This window comes from Carettochelys insculpta, chromosome 19 (assembly GCF_033958435.1).
Source record: "Carettochelys insculpta isolate YL-2023 chromosome 19, ASM3395843v1, whole genome shotgun sequence".
NCBI lineage: Eukaryota > Metazoa > Chordata > Testudines > Carettochelyidae > Carettochelys > Carettochelys insculpta.
In genome coordinates this window covers 9,609,219-9,629,744 of record NC_134155.1, presented here as the reverse complement: position 1 = coordinate 9,629,744, position 20,526 = coordinate 9,609,219, and the positions used below count along the sequence as shown (strand labels likewise).

General features: G+C 45.0%; 1 protein-coding gene and 1 long non-coding RNA gene across 2 annotated transcripts in view; one reads left to right on the top strand and one right to left on the bottom strand.

Moving 5' to 3' along the window:
- Positions 1-6,039: 6,039 nt before the first annotated feature.
- Positions 6,040-10,218, bottom strand: MRPS23 (mitochondrial ribosomal protein S23). The gene is made up of 5 exons (XM_075013364.1): positions 10,072-10,218; positions 9,609-9,785; positions 8,296-8,373; positions 7,641-7,764; positions 6,040-6,482 (listed from the first exon to the last, which is right to left on the bottom strand). Exons 1-5 carry the CDS (start codon positions 10,113-10,115, stop codon positions 6,321-6,323), a joined length of 585 nt encoding a protein of 194 aa, XP_074869465.1. The 5' UTR covers positions 10,116-10,218; the 3' UTR covers positions 6,040-6,320.
- The window catches only part of LOC142022961 (uncharacterized), a 26,655-nt gene continuing 14,512 nt past the window's right edge, over positions 8,384-20,526 (top strand). The window contains exons 1-2 of the long non-coding RNA XR_012648086.1: positions 8,384-9,591; positions 13,279-13,387. This is a non-coding gene — a long non-coding RNA (uncharacterized LOC142022961). The remainder of the gene's footprint in view (positions 9,592-13,278; positions 13,388-20,526) is intronic.

Here is a 20,526-nt window from a genome sequence, read left to right as displayed (position 1 = left end):
GGTTGTCCCAAATCTAAGACATGCTCCTGGAATCTTTACTTCTGCTGACCTCACCAAGGGATGGTATGGATGGGATTTAATCTTCCAGTGTGTGCCCACTCATACAATTAGAGATGCGTGGCAGCTCAGGAATGCCTAGCCAACCACCAACAGAGGGAAGAGGAATCAGGACCCTAGGGTTCTGGCTACTGCCTTTACGTGCTATGCAACCTCACATGCATGACTTTGGGCTTTGTACCTCACTTTCTCAACTGTAAATCAGAGGTGGTTTCCTATCATATCAAGAAGCTGCCCAAATTCACAGCACACTCCTGAAATTTATGCAACTAATCCCATTAGTCTCACTGGAGCCCCTCTAACTTTATATACGTTGTATGAATCTTCCTTTGGACTAGTTCTTTCCTGGATGAGACCACACTGCATCTCAAAAAGGATTCAATCTGATGATCAATTTATTTCAAAGGATTCCTCCATCACACGTGATCAGAGCGAGACGGCTGTAACTGAAATCTCCTTTCCTGGCATAGTGCTAGACTTACATTACCATTGCACCATTTACTTTATTGCTAACGTAGGCTGAACCCCTCTAGTTCAGCAGCCTGGGCACCCGAACAATGCCGAGAGAATTTGCCAGACCATAGGAGGTCAATATTATCTAACAGCATTACCAACACTCCCACTGCTTACTAGGTTCTTAGAAGACATTGGGGTAAATTATAGCTAAATAACAGCACAGAACACTGAAAACCAGGATTGGTGTCTGTGAACAAATTTTATGGGACCATGGGAAACTTGGCCAGGCCCATCAAAAGTGGTTGGCTGGTGAACTAAAATCATGCAGGATTATGGACGTTGCTGGATGAGTGTGCGCCGGATGAGAGAGGGTCAATGTGTAATATTTTACCAAAATAGCCAATAGAATAATATCTATTCTAAGAAGCGTGTAATCAAGTCATAAAAGCCAAAAGACGTTGGGAGTCAGGTTTTGTCAGTTCTAATCCAGGTTCAGCTAATGACTTCCTATGTGACCTTGGTAGGGTCCCTTGGTCCAAAAATTTCAAGCCTGATCAGTGGCTTTGGGTACCCAACTTGAGAAACCTGGAACCTTACTGTCAGAGAGGCAGAAGGCCCACAGTTCTGTCGCCTGAAAATAGGATTTCTGTATGCCTCCATATGTGAAGAGCCACATAATCAACACATTGGCATGTACTGTTACTTAAAATAGCTCCGCAGCAAGGATGGAGCTTGGCAGACAGAGGGGCTGCTACACGAACTTCCTTTGCTTAGCTTTCAGAGAGAAAGGTCAGCAATTTAGCCCAGCAAAGGTCAGATGGCTGCTCCATAATGGGGTGTAGGATTCCAAGGCAGCAAATGCCTGGCTCCTGTCATTAGTGAGTGTTTCAATACCGGAAGCCAGGTTTGCCCTGCACAAGGAAATTATCTGAATGTGTGATTTTGTCCTGTGAAGGGCAAATGACAAGGTCACATCTGCTCCCTTTACACAAAACTAGGAGAGGCCGTTCTCAGAACACCACAGTTGTTTGGCAGTAGATTAAGTGGATCAGATGATGCAGTTTAGTGCCTCATGTCCAAGTTTAGCTAGAATCTCTATTATTTTATTTCCTGTTGTGATTAGAGCAGCTAAGTATCCCTACAGAGACCAGAATCTGGGGACCTAGGGAACACAGGCGGTGGCAGGGAAGGGCCTTTTTAAACAGTTTTGATGAATGTTTTCATTTTTTGGTGCTAGTACCAGTAATATTTCAGCAAGTAGTATCCTTTGTTTTTTCAGGGAAGTAAGAGAAATAAAAAGGCATGGCCAATGCTAATCCTAATACAATGCACAGGAACAGCAATTTTTATCTATGCATCTGAAATTACTTTATACATATTAATTAAGGCTCTCAGGCAATGAGGAATAAAATGAAAATACATGAGGAAGAGATATGACAGGGAGGAAGCACTCGTTGTACGTATTCACTAACAGAAATACAAACAATTACTTTTCCTCCCCTTCACAGAACCATCTGCTGTGCAATAAAAAACGGAAGTGCTTTTGGTACCCTTCGTTCTCAGAAACTTCCCCTATGAACCCAAACTCTCTCAAAACTTGCAAGGGTATAAAAGGAAGCTGACGTAAACCTAGACTTCTGAGAAGACACAAAATGCTCTAGCGCCACCCCGTGGATAGAAGCCAAGAGAACATGAGAGATGCCAACCAAGCTTTCCACCGCGACTCTCGCAAACAATCAATATCTCATTACCAGCCGTAATCAGAAGCCAGTGTTTGTTTTTGTGGAAATGTACCTCAATGAGGGACACACGCTCTCTGCATGCGTTGGTGGTACAAACTTGTAAAAGCCAAAATAATTATTAGTAGTGACCTGCATACACACATGCCCAAAGTACGAGTGATTGATGGCATCTCTTTTTCATCTAAGCGCCGAACAAAAACTCAAAGCTTCGCATGAAGCTACTGACCTTTTGCTAACTGCTGGAAGGTAAATGCTTGATAAATAATAAATAGCTCACCCCAGGCTTTCGTTTAGAACCTTTTAATTAAAATAGTTGAGCTCTTCTAAGGTCACAGCGACTGACGTTGGCGTCAGAGCACAGCAAATACATCCATCAAGCGTTAAGCACAAAAAAAAAAAAAATGGAGCTTTGTTCTCAAAAGCCTTTTTCTTGATTGTACAAAATACTTAACTCTGTGTCTTTTACTGACGGACGAACCCCAGATTCCCCATTACCTATCAGCCCAAACAAATCCCCAATGCAATACAGCATCTCCAACGGCTTGTCTGTCTAGAGCCACTCATCTGGAAGCTCTCTCAATATTGGGGTCAGATTCCAAAGGCTATTTCCACACTGAAAGCTACCGAAAAGCAATTTTCCCCACCTAAGCCATGTGAAGGCCAACTATCTCCTTCATCACCAGGGAGACCTGACCCCTGCCAGCTCATTTAACATGTGCACTCATTTATACATTTCTAATCTTTCCAGTTAATTGGGCCACATTACCCACTTCAGAATAATAGCACGCATGCTCTCCAATGAATTACACAGCTGCAGACCTATGGTCACATGATATTGGAATACAGCACAGTGTCAAATGTCACTATAATCACAGATCTGATGGCCAAGTGACAGCCATACAAATCTATCTTCCAAGGCGGAGCAGTTTAGATTACAAATCATGCAGCACTACTAACCTAACGCCGCTAAAGGACAGAAGAGAAAGGCTCTCTTACAACTTGCATTTATGTGTAGTTTTCAAAACTGATGGGTAGAGGCTGGACAGTTAGAGCCATTACTCAGTCACGCAGAAAAGGGAAGTAATCCCTCCCAACCTCCTCCTCAGACAGTGACGCTAACCATGGAGGAGAGAGACAAGACTACTTCCTGCTATTCTCTGTAAGCAAATGGGTGATGAGGGAGAGGAGACAGGAAATAAGAGACCTTAGCTCCTCTCCTTCCACTGACTTGGCAGAGCAGCTGCTCAGGGGCATAACGGGGTGTACACTGCTCTACAAAATGGGCTAAAATATGTTCTCTCTCACTCACAGAGAGCTGCGTGAACAAGTTTGACTCCGAGTCTTCATTGCTTCTCTGGTCTGCTCCTAGGGTAGTATAACTACATGCTCCAGGCAGATTGAGTTTGTAATCTAGACCTGAATTTTAGTCAGGGATCTTTGCTGCTCCTGATGATTTAGAAGGATAGATAGGAGAGAGCAAAGCTTGAGTAGATAAAAGGCTGGACCTTGCTATAGCAGCAGCTGGAAAAGGAAACCTCTCTCTCATTTCTAAGTTTAGCAATTTGTTACAGAAGTATCTTATGGATTACACTGGGGTGCACAAAGTGGGGAGGCAGGCCCCCTGGGGGGAGCTGAAATTTCATAAGGGGAGCACAGCATGATTGGCTGCTGGGTCTCAGCCTCATTCACTCATTGAAAATGTTGAAATATGTTACTGTTTTTATTTATGTGTATTCATATTTATATACATCAACTGATAGTTTTTACATTCTATATTTTTTTCCCACGTGCTGAAAGGTTTTAATATGAACATAACTGAAATTTCCAGAGGTTTGGATTACACTAGACAAGTGGCGAGGGACCCTGCTAACTGCCATGACAAAAAGCGGGGCCCCAATGTAAAAAGTTGCTCAGCCCTGGATGACATGGCCTGTTTAGTCTAACTTTAGTATTTATATGTAATTTCACTCCTTTCCTTTCACACTAACTTGTTTTCATTTAGAAACCACATCTAATTATTTTGAGGTTATGACCATCTTCCACAGTAACAAATGCAAATAGGAAAATGTTCAAAATAAAATGCCTTCATAAACACCTTGTTATTAAATGTCCAGGGTAGAAAAGCAGAGGCAACACTGCATTGCAAAAATGCAGAATTGTTGGCCCCTCTCTTAATAAACCCAGGATCTTCTCATCTGTTTATCAAGAAGTCATTTAATCCAGTTAACTACACTCATGGCAGGACCAAGCATTACAGTACCTAAGCCCGTGGTTTTCAAGCAAGGGTAGGTGTACCCAGTAGTACACAGATGTCTTCCTGGAAGTACATCAACTCTCTAGCTCTTTGCTTGATTTACAATAGCCTACGTAAAAAAAGAATAGCAAAGTCAATACAAACTAAAATCCGTACACTGACTTGTTTATATTTCCCTATAAACTATACACTGAAATGCAAGTGTATATATAATTAAAATAGAGAAAATCAGCAATTTTTTAATACTAGTGCACTACTTTTTGTAGGCAGTTTTTAAGTGAGGGGAAACTTGGAATACACAAGGCAAATCAGACACATGAAAGGGATGCAGTAGTCTGGAAAGGCTGAGAACAACTGATCCATTCTAGACCATCTCTAACAGGTGTTTGTCTAACCTCCTCTTAAGCAATCTCCAGTGATGGAAATTCCACAGCCTCCCTAAGGCAATTGTACTAGCATTTCCTCTGTAAGTGGGCTAGCAGTAACAACCATGAAAATGTTAGGGATTTTTATCCCCCTAACTTTACAGGAAAACAGCAATGGAAGCACTGCTGAAAGTTCTTGGTATAGAATCACCTTTTCCTGTGTACACTAGAAACTAACTTCAAAGTAGCCACCAGAGAATCTACACACATTTTTTTTTCCCCCTTACTCTGTAGGGAGCCCCCCTTTGAAGTCCTTACTTCATTCCTGGGAATGTAGTAGGGCCCTACTTCTAAGTTTAACTTTGGAGGAGAGGGTATGCAGATGCTCTACTTCCAAGTTATTTTTGTAGTGTAGACACAGCCTTTAACTGTGGCTACAACAATTTTTGCAAAATACTACAGCATGAAACCCACTTAAAATCCCTTTAAGGGAATCTTGCCCTTTTCTAAGTGGGGAGGGAAAGATGTCTGATTTTAAGTCACAGTTGAAATACATGGGACAGATGTCTGAGTAATTGTTTTTGGTTTAAACACAATCCCTAATTATACACAATGGACATTAACAATTACTGATAATTTTATGACTACAACCGTTAGACTAGTTAATCTTCAGCACAACTCCCTTGTGCCAAAGCCAAGGGACTCCTCTCCCACAGACTTCCACCAAAAGCACTTGCCTCTTTGTCTTCTGCAAAGAACTGTGTGTAATTTTGGCTTTTACTTCAGAGATGATCACCCACAGCCACACAGAACTACAGCAAGGAACCACTGCATGACTATATTTATGAATACTGTTGTGGTTTATGAATACAGAAAGCAGTGAAATAGGAAAATGTAAGTAGAAGACTAACAGGAGGTCCTTTGCAATACATGGAGTCAAAAAGCAGGCCATCTCTACTAGAAGTTGAAAGATGACAGTTCAGAGTCACTGTTTTATGCAGATATTACAGCAGGTCAGGCTATCCAGCGTACACCATTTCCTTAGTAACAGAAGAATTTTTATTTAGCAATGATGAGTCAGTCACAGAATCATTTGTCCTATCCAACGTGAGAAGATAAGGCCTCCCGCCACAAAGAAATGACACACAAAGAGGATGTAAGTTTAATTAAAGTTTTTAATTAATTGTCTCATCTCATTACCTTTTTCATCACAAAGCACGATTCAGGAAAATCCACCTCAGGACCATTCTAATATTAAGAATTATTCCCACTTGGCAAATAGGAAAATTGAGGCAGAGAAGTTAAGTGTCCTGCACAGGGTCACAGAAAGCATTACCATACCTCCCTTAGGTAAATATCCTGTCATTAAAGAGTTTGTATAGTTTTTTACCACCAGCATTCTACAGTTCAGAGGCCATAACAGTAGAGCTGAGAAAGGCAAAACTGCTAGGACACGGGATTTTCCTTCTGCACATCTACTGATTCAAGATGCTCCTCCTCCTGGTCTCTCTCCTCTTCCCGCCTCTCCTCTGGCTCCAACGTGGTTTGAAGGTTCATTTCTAACACAAGAGCCCTGGTTTTGGCCTCTTGAAGAGTCTGTTGTGCTACCTACAGTTCACATGAAGATAATTACCATGAATTACACCTAAAAAGAGCCATGCCATGCCCCCCTGCAAAGGAGAAGTAAAAACAAAAGCTGTGATCCCCATTGTGTGCCCCAGAAAAGCCCAATGCAGGAACACTTGAAGAAATAAAGCATCAAGACTATAATTTACTAACAACTCATCCTGAATTAAGATATAAGGAGACTCAAAACACAATGTGACAAGCAGAAAATGCAACTGGAAAGGGGTTGCCATTTTTCAGGACTCTTGAGAAGACTGACTGAAAAAACACAGAAATAGCACAACTAAACTGAAATTTTTCTTTCCAGCTTTTTACACCCTGCAACCATTTTTTTCCTATTACAGTTTAACTTGAACCACATTCTTCTCCCTCCTTGGAATCTTATGCAGTGGAAAAAAAACAATGCTGGTGTTCTGTCTACCAATCATAATTATATCACTGTTATATAGTATATGTTGTATTCTGTTTTTCTGTAACTATATTCTGTTAGCATATACATTCTTGTGAAGGCTTCTCATTTATTTTCTAAGTACTGTACCAGTAACAACACTTACTTCAACACTTCTGCCTTTTTATAAGCACTGAGAGGCACTTAATGTAATAGGAATTGGGACATTATGACTGCCTTTGAAAAACAATCTATACTAGGATGAATGTGTTATCTTTAACATTACCATGGGACAGCAGGAGAAACACTTTATATTTAAAAAAAAAAAAAGAGAACAGTGAAAATATTTTCCCCTGAAATACAAAAAGGTACATAAAAGATAACCACTATTGTCCTTTAAATGCACTGTTTATAAGATGTGCTGGCTTGACAGACCTGGAACTTGAAATCCTACATTCAACCATAATGCAAGTTTCTTTCACTGTCCTAAAAATGTATCTCAACTGTGACATGATGTGACTAATTCTATGGCAGAAAAGGGGAGTTAATTCTCCACGTCTAACTCACTTCTTGACTTTTCTGCTGAAACTTCCAGGAAGCGTGCCCAGTTCTTGCCAATTTATACAGATATCCACGTGCCATAAATAGCTATGTCTTGTCACTACTGACTTGGGATGCATATGAACTAGTGACCTAAAAATTGTCCTGTACCAATTTACCAGCCACTTGATTATTTTTTAAGTAATGCATACATTTGTTGTTCCTTTTCTTCGTAAGATGAGACCCTCTGCTAAAAGCTGTTTTCCTGTTTCTTCAAACAATTTTTCTGGCTCAAGCTTTCCTTCTTTTTGCAGTTCTCTGAATTTCTCAACAAACCTAGAATTCAAAATATTTGTTACTTAGCCAAGAGAAGGAATGGTGAAATGATTAACTGGTTAAATGACAAGAAGTCCTGTGGCACCTTATAGACTAACAGATATTTGGAGCATAAGCTTTCGTGGTTATGATGAAGCGGGTCTTTGCCCACAAAAGCTTATGCTCCAAAACATCTGTTAGTCTACAAGATGCCACAGGACTTCTCATTGTTCTCGAAGATACAGACTAACACGGCTACCTCTCTGATACTGGTTAAATGACAACTCTTAAGTGGTTACCCATTTTGAATTACATCCTCCCACAGCCACAAGGTCCTGCCACAGCTGGGGCTGCTCTGGCCCAATGTAGCTGACAAATACCAAAGTTCATCGGCAAAGGCCAGTTAACCTGTAAGCGTAACAGTAAGTCTTATGTTGACCAGTATGCTTACCAGTTAACATCCCGAGCAAGCAGGGGCAACAAAACATTTTATTCCATTAAATTATATGAACCAGTGAGCTAATTCTCGCTTAATTCTAACATGGAACTTACCTCTGGCAGGTGGATTTAAAGTTTAATTGTGACAGTTCAAATGGTTTTGGACCATTCCCATAAACTTCATAAAATTTCCTATTCAATAAAATAAACATAGTTTAAATTTCTAATCAATCCATGACTAGTTCTGTCGGAACAGTTAATGAACACATAAAGCCAGAGAACAGTTAGTTTAGGATCAAGCAAAGATGACTACTATTCTTCATACAAACTATATTTAACATTTATATACTATTTTTCACTTTCATTCCAGCATCTTAAAAGTATGTTAATACCCACTTTTAAAGCCCACTACACACCTGTAAAGCAGTTTTTGAAAAAACTGGGCAAACCAGAGCACAGAAAAGTAAAATGCCTTGCCGGTGGTTATAACAAATTAGTAACCATCACAGGAACAGAACCCAGGGGACGCTTGCTCCCAGCAGCCCGTTATAAACAAGATATCGCTGCAACCAATACTCACAATAAATGCAACTATACTAGTTCCTGAACATTTGTTAACTGTTACAACCATTCTGTTGGCACAAATTGCTTCACAAGAACTCCAGGTGGTTGAACTGCTGCTGTAGATGGCTCTTTCTTACTGTAAACCAGCTTTGATCTAAAGTGATGGTTTTTAGGTGTACTTCAGTGATCATCAACACATGTACTCACAAACACAAAACAGGATTATGGACAACAATTTTCCTTCTGTAGAACTGAACAGCTAAACACCTAAAAGTTAATTAAGTATTCCAAAGGTCAACAACAATTAAAAGCAGTGGTATTCTTCACCTAATCTATAAATTTTAAACACCTTTGCACACGTCTCAAACATGGAAGAGGAGCTCTTTAAAAAAGTCTAAACAAAGAAATGTGTCACAGGGAAATCAATGGCACCAGTTAAAAAAAACAAACAGATCAACAGCGGCCAAACAGATTGGTCAGTGACCCCATCTGCACCCGACTGCAAATGTCAAAGGGAAACCTTTCCTGGGTGTTGTGCAGCATAGACCAGGGACGGCCAAACTTACTGATCCTCTAAGTGGCTTAAGACAATTTTCACACGTTTGAGAGCCAGGGCCTGTGGACCGGAGCTAGCGGCTTCAGCCCTGCAGTAAGCATCTGCCACCTTTCAGGGCTTCGGCCCCATTCCTGCTGAAGCCCCATGACCCAGCAATCATGCCTCCTGCGGCTGAAGCCCCGAACTTCTGTGCTAAGTAGTGGGAGGCTGGCGGGAGGCGCTACAAACCACTCTTAACGGTACCAGACCCGCCACCCCGCGGTAACTGCGCCGGGGGACAGAACCAGCAGGTGAGGGCGCAACTCACGCTCGGATCTCGTCCTCTTGGTACAGGATGGCCGGGATCAGTGTCTTCACTTTGCCATAGCGCGGCCGGCACTCCCGGTAGACGGGCTCCCGGAGTGGGGGGAAGGCGGCGTACACGTCGAACCACAGGGGCTTCTGCGCCTCGGACATCGCCCCGGAGCGCAGCAGGTTCCGGGTTCTGGGGGAGGAAGGGAGGGAGGCACAGGGGGACCCCGAACAACGTCAGCTGGGAAAAGGGTGTGCGCCTGCCTCCCTGTACCCCCCTACGCACACTCACCGGTTTCCCTGGGAACCCGGGGCTGGCCTCGCGCACGCTGCCCCTGCTCCCCCGCCACCCCGCACGCGAGAGCCGAAGGGGGCCCACGCGCCAGGCCGTGGGAGTGGACGAACCTACCCCCTGTCCCGCACCCGGCTCGCGGCAGCCCCCAGGAAGCTTCCCCGGCATCACCCCCTTCTTCCCGTACCGGGTGAATACACTCCCCAGCTTCTCCAGCCGGCTGCCTGCCATGCTGCTTCCGCACGTCAATCCTCGGCCCGGCCTCCCTTAGCAACCACGGCTCCTAACGACCGCCGGCCCGCACTTTTACCCGGAAGCGGAAGTGAGCAGCCGGCCGAGCGACCGAGCCTACGTCAGGCTCATCCAGCCGATGGCCGAAAGGATTCCCGAAGAGGCTCAAGGAGCCAGGGAGACGCCGCCGATGGCCGAGCAGAGGCCGAGGCGGATTGACTAACCAGACAGAAGCAACCGATGCCAGAGTCCCGCTGGGGTTATCCCCCTGAGCGTCCCCACCGGACAGTGTGCAAGGGGAGGTTGCAGCTATCACGTGTTTACGGAGATAGCTCCAGCTCTGTTGGCAGCCCAGACTCCGCCAGGGTGTCCCCCAGCCACGCCCCTCACCATCACTGTTCCCCTGTGGAGACCTCCCTGCTTGCCCCAGCTGGGGAGCCAAGCAGCTGTTGCTGCCCCCTTGCTCTGGGCACCAGGGCACTGAGTCTGCCAGCTGCCTGGAGGGGCCTAGGGCTGCCAGGGTGGGCACCAAGTTTCACCACATGACCTAATCTTTAATTCAAAATAAATCTGTAGTCCCTAGAGATGCCAGGGCATCCCTGGCCATGAATGACTATGCCCCACAGACACCTCAAAACCAACCCCACTGGTCCAAGGGCAGCTGCCCTGGATCTCACTGGTCATATCACAGTGCGCTCCTGCAGCTGTTCAGAAGAGATTCACATCCTGGCCAGCTAATTCTCAGCACACCCACAGCTGGGTTTTTTGGTTTCGGACGGTGGTGCACATCCACATGTGCCTAGGTATACATAAAAATTTGTTCCACACTTGGATGGAAGAAATCTGTTCATGAATAGAAAAGGTTAGGGGGATCATTGGTCATATGGCCAGCCCCTTGTGCTTCCCCAGGAAATCTCCAGGCTTAGATGCTTTAAATGACCCCAGCTAAGCAGAAGCCCATTTGATAGGGCAAAATCCTCTCTCATGCACACACACACAATTTCTGATCCAGTGCATGCACAATTTCTGACCCTGCACACACAAGCTCTTTAAACTAAGTCTATCATCAGACAGTTGGGAGAAGTGAATACAGGATGCATGGCAGCTGCTTGCAAAAACAGGCTCCAGCTACGGGCAGAAAGATTACCTGGAGCACAGAGGAGTTCTGAGTAGTAACAGAAAGGAGGGCAGGGGGCTTGTAAGACTGGACTGTCCTCTGAAAGGGTGATCCCTAACTGTGGCTAAGCTGAATTCAATGCAGCAACTGTAGCAACTCTGGGACTGAGCTGGGAGCAGAATGGCCCCAGGTGCAAAGTAAAGAAGCCCGAGAAGGCATTATAGGAGCTATGAATATCAGATTTAGTGGTCACATTTTCTCCCAACATATCCCTAAGTTATTGAGGCTATTCCCTGGAGGTGCTTTTCTAGCTTCACCGCCTCTATACATGGGGGTTGATATGATTTCATCAGGAGAGTTCCCAGCACTGGTGCCTATACCTATTCCCCTCAGGAAAATATTTCATTCTCAGTGCCATCAAGTCAGCAGTTTTTACGTATCCTCAAATCAAAACATTACAAAAATATTAAGCCTCAAAGGCCTAATACTGTAATATTTATAAAGCTAAGGACCCCTCTGAAGGACTCGAAGAGTAGGCCAGGCGTACACGCACAGAAAAGGACACATGAGGACAAACGCAATCAGCACTCCTAGGACAGCCTGTATTAAGTGGGAATTTCTCCAGCAGCCCATAAATAGCCCAGCTGTGCTTGTTGCTCAGTCAATGTTGTGATTTGTTTCTAATTACATTTTGTACCTATGATTAAACATCCTGAAATATCTCGAGCTAGGAATAAAATTTCAGCAGCGCCCTGCCTTGCCTTGCCTTGATCACCCTTCCATTCCGCACAAAGGGCTTTGATCTCTAAACAGCGTCTTTCACGGGAGGAAAAAGAAGCGACTCCCTTTCCATGTTACAATGCTGCATTTCAGAACCAAGCATAGTGGTGCTGAAAATAAATCATTCATGTAAAATAGAGCGATTTCCTTGGCAATGGCAATTCGTGCATTGAGGAGCCAAGGCACAGTTGCATGAATGACAATGTTACACCAAGTATTGCACTATTTTAGTGCTCTATTGCCAGCTATGCCTGGTGACTGCCATTTCTGTAGGCTATTCAGCTTGTCCCCTGGAGTGCTTCCTGGTTAAAAAAAGGACATGTCTCTGAAAATCAAAGGCAGTGAATTTTCAGAGGCTCCTAAATTTGCACTTGTGATTTTTCATGCACCTATATTTGAATCTGCATGTATAAAAAGGTGAGCTGGACTAGACACCACAATTTGCAATCACAAAATCAGCAGCATGTGTCAAAATTTAGAGTACATCTGCACTTACTGGGAGATCAACCCAGTCAGGGTCAGTCTTCTGGGCTTAGATTTTGCATGCCTAATGGTGATGCGCGAAATCGAACTATCACGGTTCGACAGCCGACCCTTATAAACCTCATTCTTGCGGGGAGAAAGGGAAGTTATTGGGAAAGTTTCTCCCATCAACCTTCCTGAGTGAGGACAGCCAGATAAGTTGATCATAGATACGTTGATTCCAGCTAGGCAATTGATGTAACTGGAATTGACAATCTAGTATCGATTTAAAGTCTACTCTAGACCTGACCTTAGAAGGGAAAGTGGGATGGTGCAATTTGTAGTTCCTGCACTGGCCTGGGTGCACGCAGAGTTATAAATCTGTAGTGAGTGCCACTGATTTCAAAATTAGGCTGATGCTGCACGCTTTGGATAATCCCATCATCCATTTTATGGCCTCATTTTCAAAAGCTTTGAGCACCTGATGGTCAGCACTTGAAATCAAAGCAACCTCCTAGGCGGGCATCTTTACAGCTATTGCAGTCCCATGTGCTATCTTTGTACAATATCATATTAGTCATAAAGTGTTTATGTATTAATGTTTTCTGCGCTGTTGGGTAGGGTTATCACAGCTCCAACAAAAACAGATGGGGTGAGGAAGATGAGTCACTGCAACTATTCAAACTCTAGAGAGATACTGCCTCTGGGTGGGCTTGCATATACTTTTTCAAGATGAGATTTCCAGAGAAAGGGCTTTTGGTACAAAAGGATGAGCTTGAAGTGAAACAGGGCCTTCTTTTTCAGTCAGCTCACAGACAAGACCTTCTATTGAGGGCCCAGCTACTGTGCAAGAGTTGGGAAGAATTGGGCATATTAAATCCCTTAAGCTGATGGCTGCTTCCGGATGTGTTTAGTGAGTAACTATGATTATTGTTTTTATTATGGCTTCTCTGTAATCTTTTACCTTAGGAATAAAGGTGCTTGCTTAGAAGAGCTGTGTGATAATTTGAATCTGCTGACAAAGCCCTTGGGGAGAAAGCAAAGCCCAGGTGAGCTTTCAGGTAAACTGGCTTGCAGAGGATATTACAGTATAAGTGTGAGGGTGGTGCAGCCTTAAAAACCCCAGTTAGAGGGAAGTGGAACAAAGGTCCCTGCCCAGAGATAGATGATGGCTGGAAACCTGAGACCAGACTGGGCACTCCTGGAATAGACCAAGGAGACAGGAGATAGAGCTACAGTTACCCTTACACTGCAACAGGAAGCACCTTTGAAAATCAGACCACTTATTTGGATGTCCAAATATAGACTTAGGATCATACTTCCAAAGCTCTTGGCCTTAAGAATTATTGTCAGAGAAGACAATGAAATGTCTGGATCTACAATGTTGAAAGCAAAATCCCAGACTTGAAGCCAATCATCATAACCACACCCCACTCGTTGTACTCATGTAAAAATGTACCAAGGCCTGTTGACATGTCTAGTTTCTGACTGATCTGTTTAATCTGTTTTGTCTTAAGCCTGGTGAGGCTCCAGGCTCAGCTGGTGGATGATAAAGAGGGACATTCAAGCTGAGAGGCAGGCATGATCCTGGGAAGAGAGAGACCCATCTCATTTTTCTCTATTTCTTTCAAAAGAACGAGAGCAAGTGAATGAACAGTAACTGTGACAGGCACTAAATCTTCCTCTTGGGAAGAAAGCACATCTGAGCGTGCAAGAGCCCAGCATCCATATGTTTGGCAACTTACACAAATTACAGTCCTTAAGCTCATACCATATGTCCAAGGATAAAGCCCAGATGGCTTCAGAATCACGTACCATAGCTGAGGTTGCAGCTTGCTTCCTGCTACTCTTTCCCTCCACACCTTACCAGTAATAATACTTTGCATTTACCCCTAGCTGCATGGTGACCTCATATTGGAGCCTGAGACCACTCAGCTATGTGTTCATTAATACTTAACCCGCCCTAAGCCACTGTTAAGTGCCCTGTAACCGAGAGGGAAACTGAGGATTGGAGAGGGTGAATAATTGAATTAAAGACCGCCCATATCTCCAGATTAGCCAGAGGCTGTTCTTTTCTTTGTTCAGATCTACAGAGACAGAATCATTGATGCTAAAGACCAGAAGGGACAATTACATCTGCACAGACACACCTACTTTATTGTTAGGATCAAGCTAAAGCAGGATACTAGGATCAGTGGACTCAACAGGCCACATGTCTGTGTTATCACAGTGAAGGCAGCTGTTCATTGCTCCAGTTTAAAGGACGACGACTGAACAGTGGTTAAGCCTGGGGATCAAAACTAAAAGGCTGGGTTCTCTGTTGCTGTGCAACTTGCGTTGTCACTCACACTTGTGCAAAGAGGGTAAGAAAGGATCGCAAACAATAGCATTTCACATGCTGTTTGCACAGGTACAAAATGATCAGCCCTGGGGTTATTCACAAGAGAATCAGGCCTGCCTGTTTGTGATATTTTCTGGAAGCCGGTTGGTACCTTAGGTCTCCACCACGTGCAAGCATATGTAACATTTAGGTTGTCCAACGCTGGCTCGCCCAGCTTGTTTTTTTATTTTAATGTAATTGCTTTTATGGATTTCACAGCTACACCAAGGTCATCTGTGGTGCATAAATAACCTTTTCAGTGTTACAGTATTTCCAGGTACCTGACTGCCAAAAAATGGAGAAGTAGCAGCAATCTGTATTTGTCAGATACATTCCTCCCTTTCCCTCTGATTACAGATGTGTCAATGTGAAAAGTACACTTGGAAATTTCAGACACGAGGCATTCAATCCATCATCAAGTGTTAAAAACGCAAGAGGCAGTACATCGACCTTAGAGATTGTCCTCAAGCAACAAAATTTGGATCCAGATCCAAAACCGCCTTAACCTGTACAGTGATTTGGATGCAGCATTTTGGTTGGAGACCATTTTATCGTATCGGTTCACTCTGTGCAAGGGAGTAAACTCCCGCAATTGGAGACAGAATTAAAAGGGAAACTACAGATGGTCGCACTCAGGAGTTAGCAGACACTAAGCAGAAGGGTCAGTTCCAGCAGCCCATTGCGGAGAGTTAATGTTCGCTACATCTGGAGCTCGGTGTGCCACCAGGACCTCACAGTGCTGACTTCAGTGGGGCCAAAATTTCACCCCACGATGTGACACTGTATAATTCAAGGACAGCAGCTCCCCATCAGAAGTTAGGCTGCATCTCTGCCAGTGACTTAAAGCGACTAGCATCCAACTGTTGTTTCGGGGCTGGTGTGAAATGAGCGGGTGACCTCAAGATTATTTTCCAAAGGACAAATTGCCCACCTTATAAAGAGCACCATAAAAACTGGCCCCCTAGCTGCTCTGCAGAGTCCAGGCAATGGAGACTGCATCACACATTCCCTTACAGAGGTCTACTCTGCCTCTACCCACGGGGTCCTTGATGTGTGGCTGCAGTCTTGGCTCAAGACCTGTCAAAATATAAATACTCATCTTTGTGCAATTCATTGATTGGCCACTGCAAGGCAATAGAATCCCAGTCCTGGCAAGGAACCAACATCTTTAGCAGCGTCAGAGAGGTAGCCGTGTTAGTCTGTATTCTATCAAAACAAAAAAGCAGTCATGTAGCACTTTAAAGACTAACAAAATAATGTATTAGGTGGTGAGCTTTCGTGGGACAGACCCACTTCTTCAGACGAGAGCCATACCAGAACAGACTCAATATATAAAGCACAGAGGTCCAAAAATTGTCATGAAGTTTGACAAACCAGAAGAGCAGTGGGGTGGCAGGAGAGGGGTGCGGGGAGTGGAAGTTAAGAGTTAGATAAAATGTGTAAAAGAGTCCTTATAATTGGCCAGGTAATTGCTGTCCTGGTTCAAACCACGTGTTAATATGTTGAATTTGAATATAAATTACAGTTCTGAGTATGCCCTCTGTAAATGATTGTTAAAGTTCCTTTTCAGTAAAACACAGACTTTCAGATCATTAACGGAATGGCCCACTCCATTAAAGTGCTGGCTGACAGGTTTGTGTGTTTGGAGTTTTTTGAAGTCTGTTCTGTGTCCATTCATTCTTTGTTGAAGAGCGTTTGCAGTCTGTCCTATATACATGGTGTGTGGGCATTGTTGGCAACGGATTGTATACATATTTGTTGAGAAACAGGAGAATGTGCCTATGATTCTGATTAACATAGTTAGGTCTAGTGATGGTATCTCCAGAATAGATATGTGGACAAAGTTGACAACGGGGCTTGTTGCAAAGATAAGTTCCAGGATTAGTATCATTGTGGTACAGCCTGTGGTTGCTAGTGAGAATCCTCATAAGGTTGGGAGGTTGTCTATAAGAGACAACAGGCCTGTCACCTACAACCTATCCTAAATCAGGATGCCACACTCCAGAAGACCCTGCATGACAGGCCTGTTCTCTGTGCTTTATATATTGAGTCTGTTCTGGGATGGCTATGATCTGAAGAAGTGGGTCTGTCCCACGAAAGGTCATCACCTAACAAATTATTTTGTTAGTCTTTAAAGTGCTACATTCCTGCTTTTTTGGTTTACCACCTTTAGCATTGAGGGTAGAGAGGGCAGAATGTGAGACTAACTCAAGAGAGCACCCAGATGTAGAAATGAAGGCACGGTCAGAGGAGGTAAGCAGGATAACACACTACGGCACTCAACAGCAGGAACACAATGCTCCTGAGTCATACCAAGGGTCCATCTAGTCCAGCATCCTGTCATCCAGCAGCAGGAAATGCCAGGTGGTTCAGAGGCCCCCTAGTTATACGAGCCAAGTGATCTGATCCAGTCATAGGAAACACATGGGGGTTGCACAGGGCATCACGTGCATCCCAGTGCATCCCCTCCACGCCCACAGTCAGCACCATGCTGCTTCTGAAGAGTGCAGGGCAGCCCCACCTGTCTTTTGGAGCAGTACATCAGGAAAACAATGCAAGCTTAGTAGGGGCAGGGGAGGGGGAGGATCAGGGCAGAGGGCCTGTGGCCTTTTTCTCCCTCCTCCCATCCCCCCCAGAATCCCTGCACCAGTCCCCTCTCGATCCTGTGATGTGTTGAGTCTGTCTAGCTAGCTGTAAGGTCCCATCACTGTGGTCTCCAAGTCCCAGTACTGCTCAGGAAGGGAGCTCAGTGCTCCCCACTCACTGGCTACAGTTAGCTCTGGAACTGTCCATTTATTCTTCAACTTAAAAACACAAGGCCACCCTTCCATAGCGAGAATATGAGGCTAGTGTGGTCTAAAGGTCAGTGAATTCCAATAAGCCCGCGGCAGCGTGCCAATGCACCCACTGTATTGCAGACTGCCACGGCTGACAAACAGATGTAGATGAAGGCATGACACACCTGCTTCTCCACTCATTCCAGAAGAGCCCATCAAAGATGCAGGATTGATTTAGCTCTTCTGAACAGAGGCCAAACTGCAGAAAGTCGTCAAGTCAGAATCTCACAGCCTCAGGAGGTTAGATTCTTATTCGCTCACCACGTGTTTGGTTCTGGCCATTCGTCTAGCGTGGTATTCGTCAGAGCATGGGCTTACCTGAGCTAGGCAAAAATCTTCCTCCACAAAGTGGGCCAGAACCTCAGCCGCTGTAGAGCAGCAAAGCTCCACCGTTGTGCTATGTTGATTTACGTACACACAGAGACGTCCCATCCATAGGATGAGGTAGGACAGCTGCACAAGGCTCTGCACTTTTGGGGGCCCCATGGCAGCCTCCCCAATCATGCCATGGATAGGGTGGGGGAGGATTACGTGGGGCAGGGTGCAGGTGACAGGGGCAGCAGCTGCAGGGGGTCACCTCCCTCCCTCCCCACTCACCATGAAGTGCCAGTGGCAGTCTGCACTGCACTGCTGTGCCCTCCCAGCCTGCTGAGCCCTGCTTCTCAGTGGGCCAGGAGGGCACAGCAGAGACCACGTGTAAGTGCTGGGGGAGGAGACTGGGAGGAAGCAACCTCCACTACCACCTATCCCCTGCCTCAGGTAATCCCCGGCAAGGCGTGTTGGGGAGGAGGTAAGGGGGCAGGGTGGGGGCATAGCAGGGAAGGGGAAGGGCTTGTGGCACAGGATGGTTGCCCAGGGCCCTGCATCTCGGGCTGTGCGTGTGAGCGGGGAGTCCCTTGGGCCCTGTGCCCCCCTTAGGATGGCCCTGCATACACCAGTTAGGGATCTGGCCCTTCACAACTTGTGATGGAGTCGGGAGGGGGGGGCGGTGTGATTGTCAGGCTGGATGAGAACAACAAGAAGTCTTGTGGCACCTTATAGACTAACAGATATTTTGGAGCATAAGCTTTCGTGGGCAAAGACCCGCTTCATTAGAGGCATGAGTGGGGGGGTAGTTTCAGAGGGGTATTTAAAAAGACTGGGGTCCCAGTAAGAGGGAGGACCAGAGTTGACAAGGTCTATTCAGCAAGGTAGAAATGGCCCAGTATCAACAGCACTTATCAAAAGAGGATGGACGAGTGTGTGACAGTCAGAGCAGCTCACAGCAGCTAAGGATGACCCCCTGGGGCTGTAACCTAAGCTGGCAGGTAACACCTCTGACCTGAACAAAGAGCAGGGAGGTGCTGAGCTGGGGTTTGAATCAGAGGTGGCAGTTAGAAGGAGAGAGAGAGGGAGAAGGCAGCCAGCCTGAGCTGAGGGGGAAGCTAGACCCCAGATGGGGCACCCCGCGGGCTCCTCTCCCCAGGAGGGGTTGGAAGGACTGTCGCTGCCTGATGTACTGACACCTCTGTACTGAGCTGTGCCTCTGTCAACTAAAAGTTCCCATTCTACTTGCTGAGTGAGAGTCACTCCTGCCTGTGCATGGGGTGCAGTGCTTGGGGACCCCGAACCGCATTATGCAGCTCATCTGATTTCAGGCTTTATCCCAAACTTGACACAGACAAGAACTACACACCATACAAGGCGTTCCTAGGCCCAGTTGTGAGCACCACGGCAAATTCATGGCGAAGCATCAGAGTAACAGTAGATTTGCAGAGCAGCATCACCAAAACTGGCTGCTTTGACCAGTTTCCACGTCAAAAGTTTAGGTGCCAGAACCAAAAATACACACAGATGGGGCAAAAGTAAAGATGCTGTTGCTGGCTCTGAGAATGTGAGATCCACAAGTTCCGCACTGCTTTAAACTGTCTACCCTCAGTTGTGTTTCACATTTTCAGACACACTGATACAGCCAGCAAGTGGAAATGTGGGCGGTCAAAAATTAAGAACAGATTTCAGAAACAATGCTGTGTAATAAATGCATTCCCGTCCCACTAGGAGACAATGCAAAGCAGTCTGAATGTATGTTTGACAGACGTGGAGGAGTTGGTGTATTCCAGACAATGAAATAGTTTAAAGAAACTGCACGCACTTCATCCCAAGAGAATTATTATCTGCAGCATTAAGTGGGTGGGGTTTTTTTTGATAAAATGCAGTTTCACATTAATGTAGCTGACGGTAGACGTGCTGTGCACTTACACATACAGATCTGATGTTACAACAGTTCCTGAGCAGCTTGGATCAGCATTTGGGTTCAAAAATAAAGCCAAACTACAGAAGATCTGCTTTTGATTTCACTGGCTAAGAACTCCATCTAATGCCGATTGAACTCATTGGAATTACTTGCCCTGGATCAGGCCCTACAAGTATACCTATGTCAGAGGAAAGAGTGTGAATGGTACATACCTTATATGCTATAATGCAACTGCCAAGATTACCCATTATCTTAATGGTTCCTAAAGTTAATGGACCTGACTCTTACTGTGCAAAACTCGTGGATGGTCTTTGAACGGTGTCTTCCACGATGCACCACAGTTTCCCCTGTCGGAGACCAGAAGCAGCACATCATGTCCATACCTGGCTGAGGTGCATCATGTGAAGCAGTGTGTGAAGCAGTTTACCAGGTTGCGGTGAATAATCAGAGACATAAAGCCCCCTCACTCACCTCTAAATGTTCCTTTAGAATTTCTGGTCCAAGTGAGGGCTGCATTGACAACTTGCTAGATGCCAGAGTTAAGTCAATGCATGTTTGATATGGAGGGGCTAAATATGGAAGGAACAGGTCTTAGGACACAT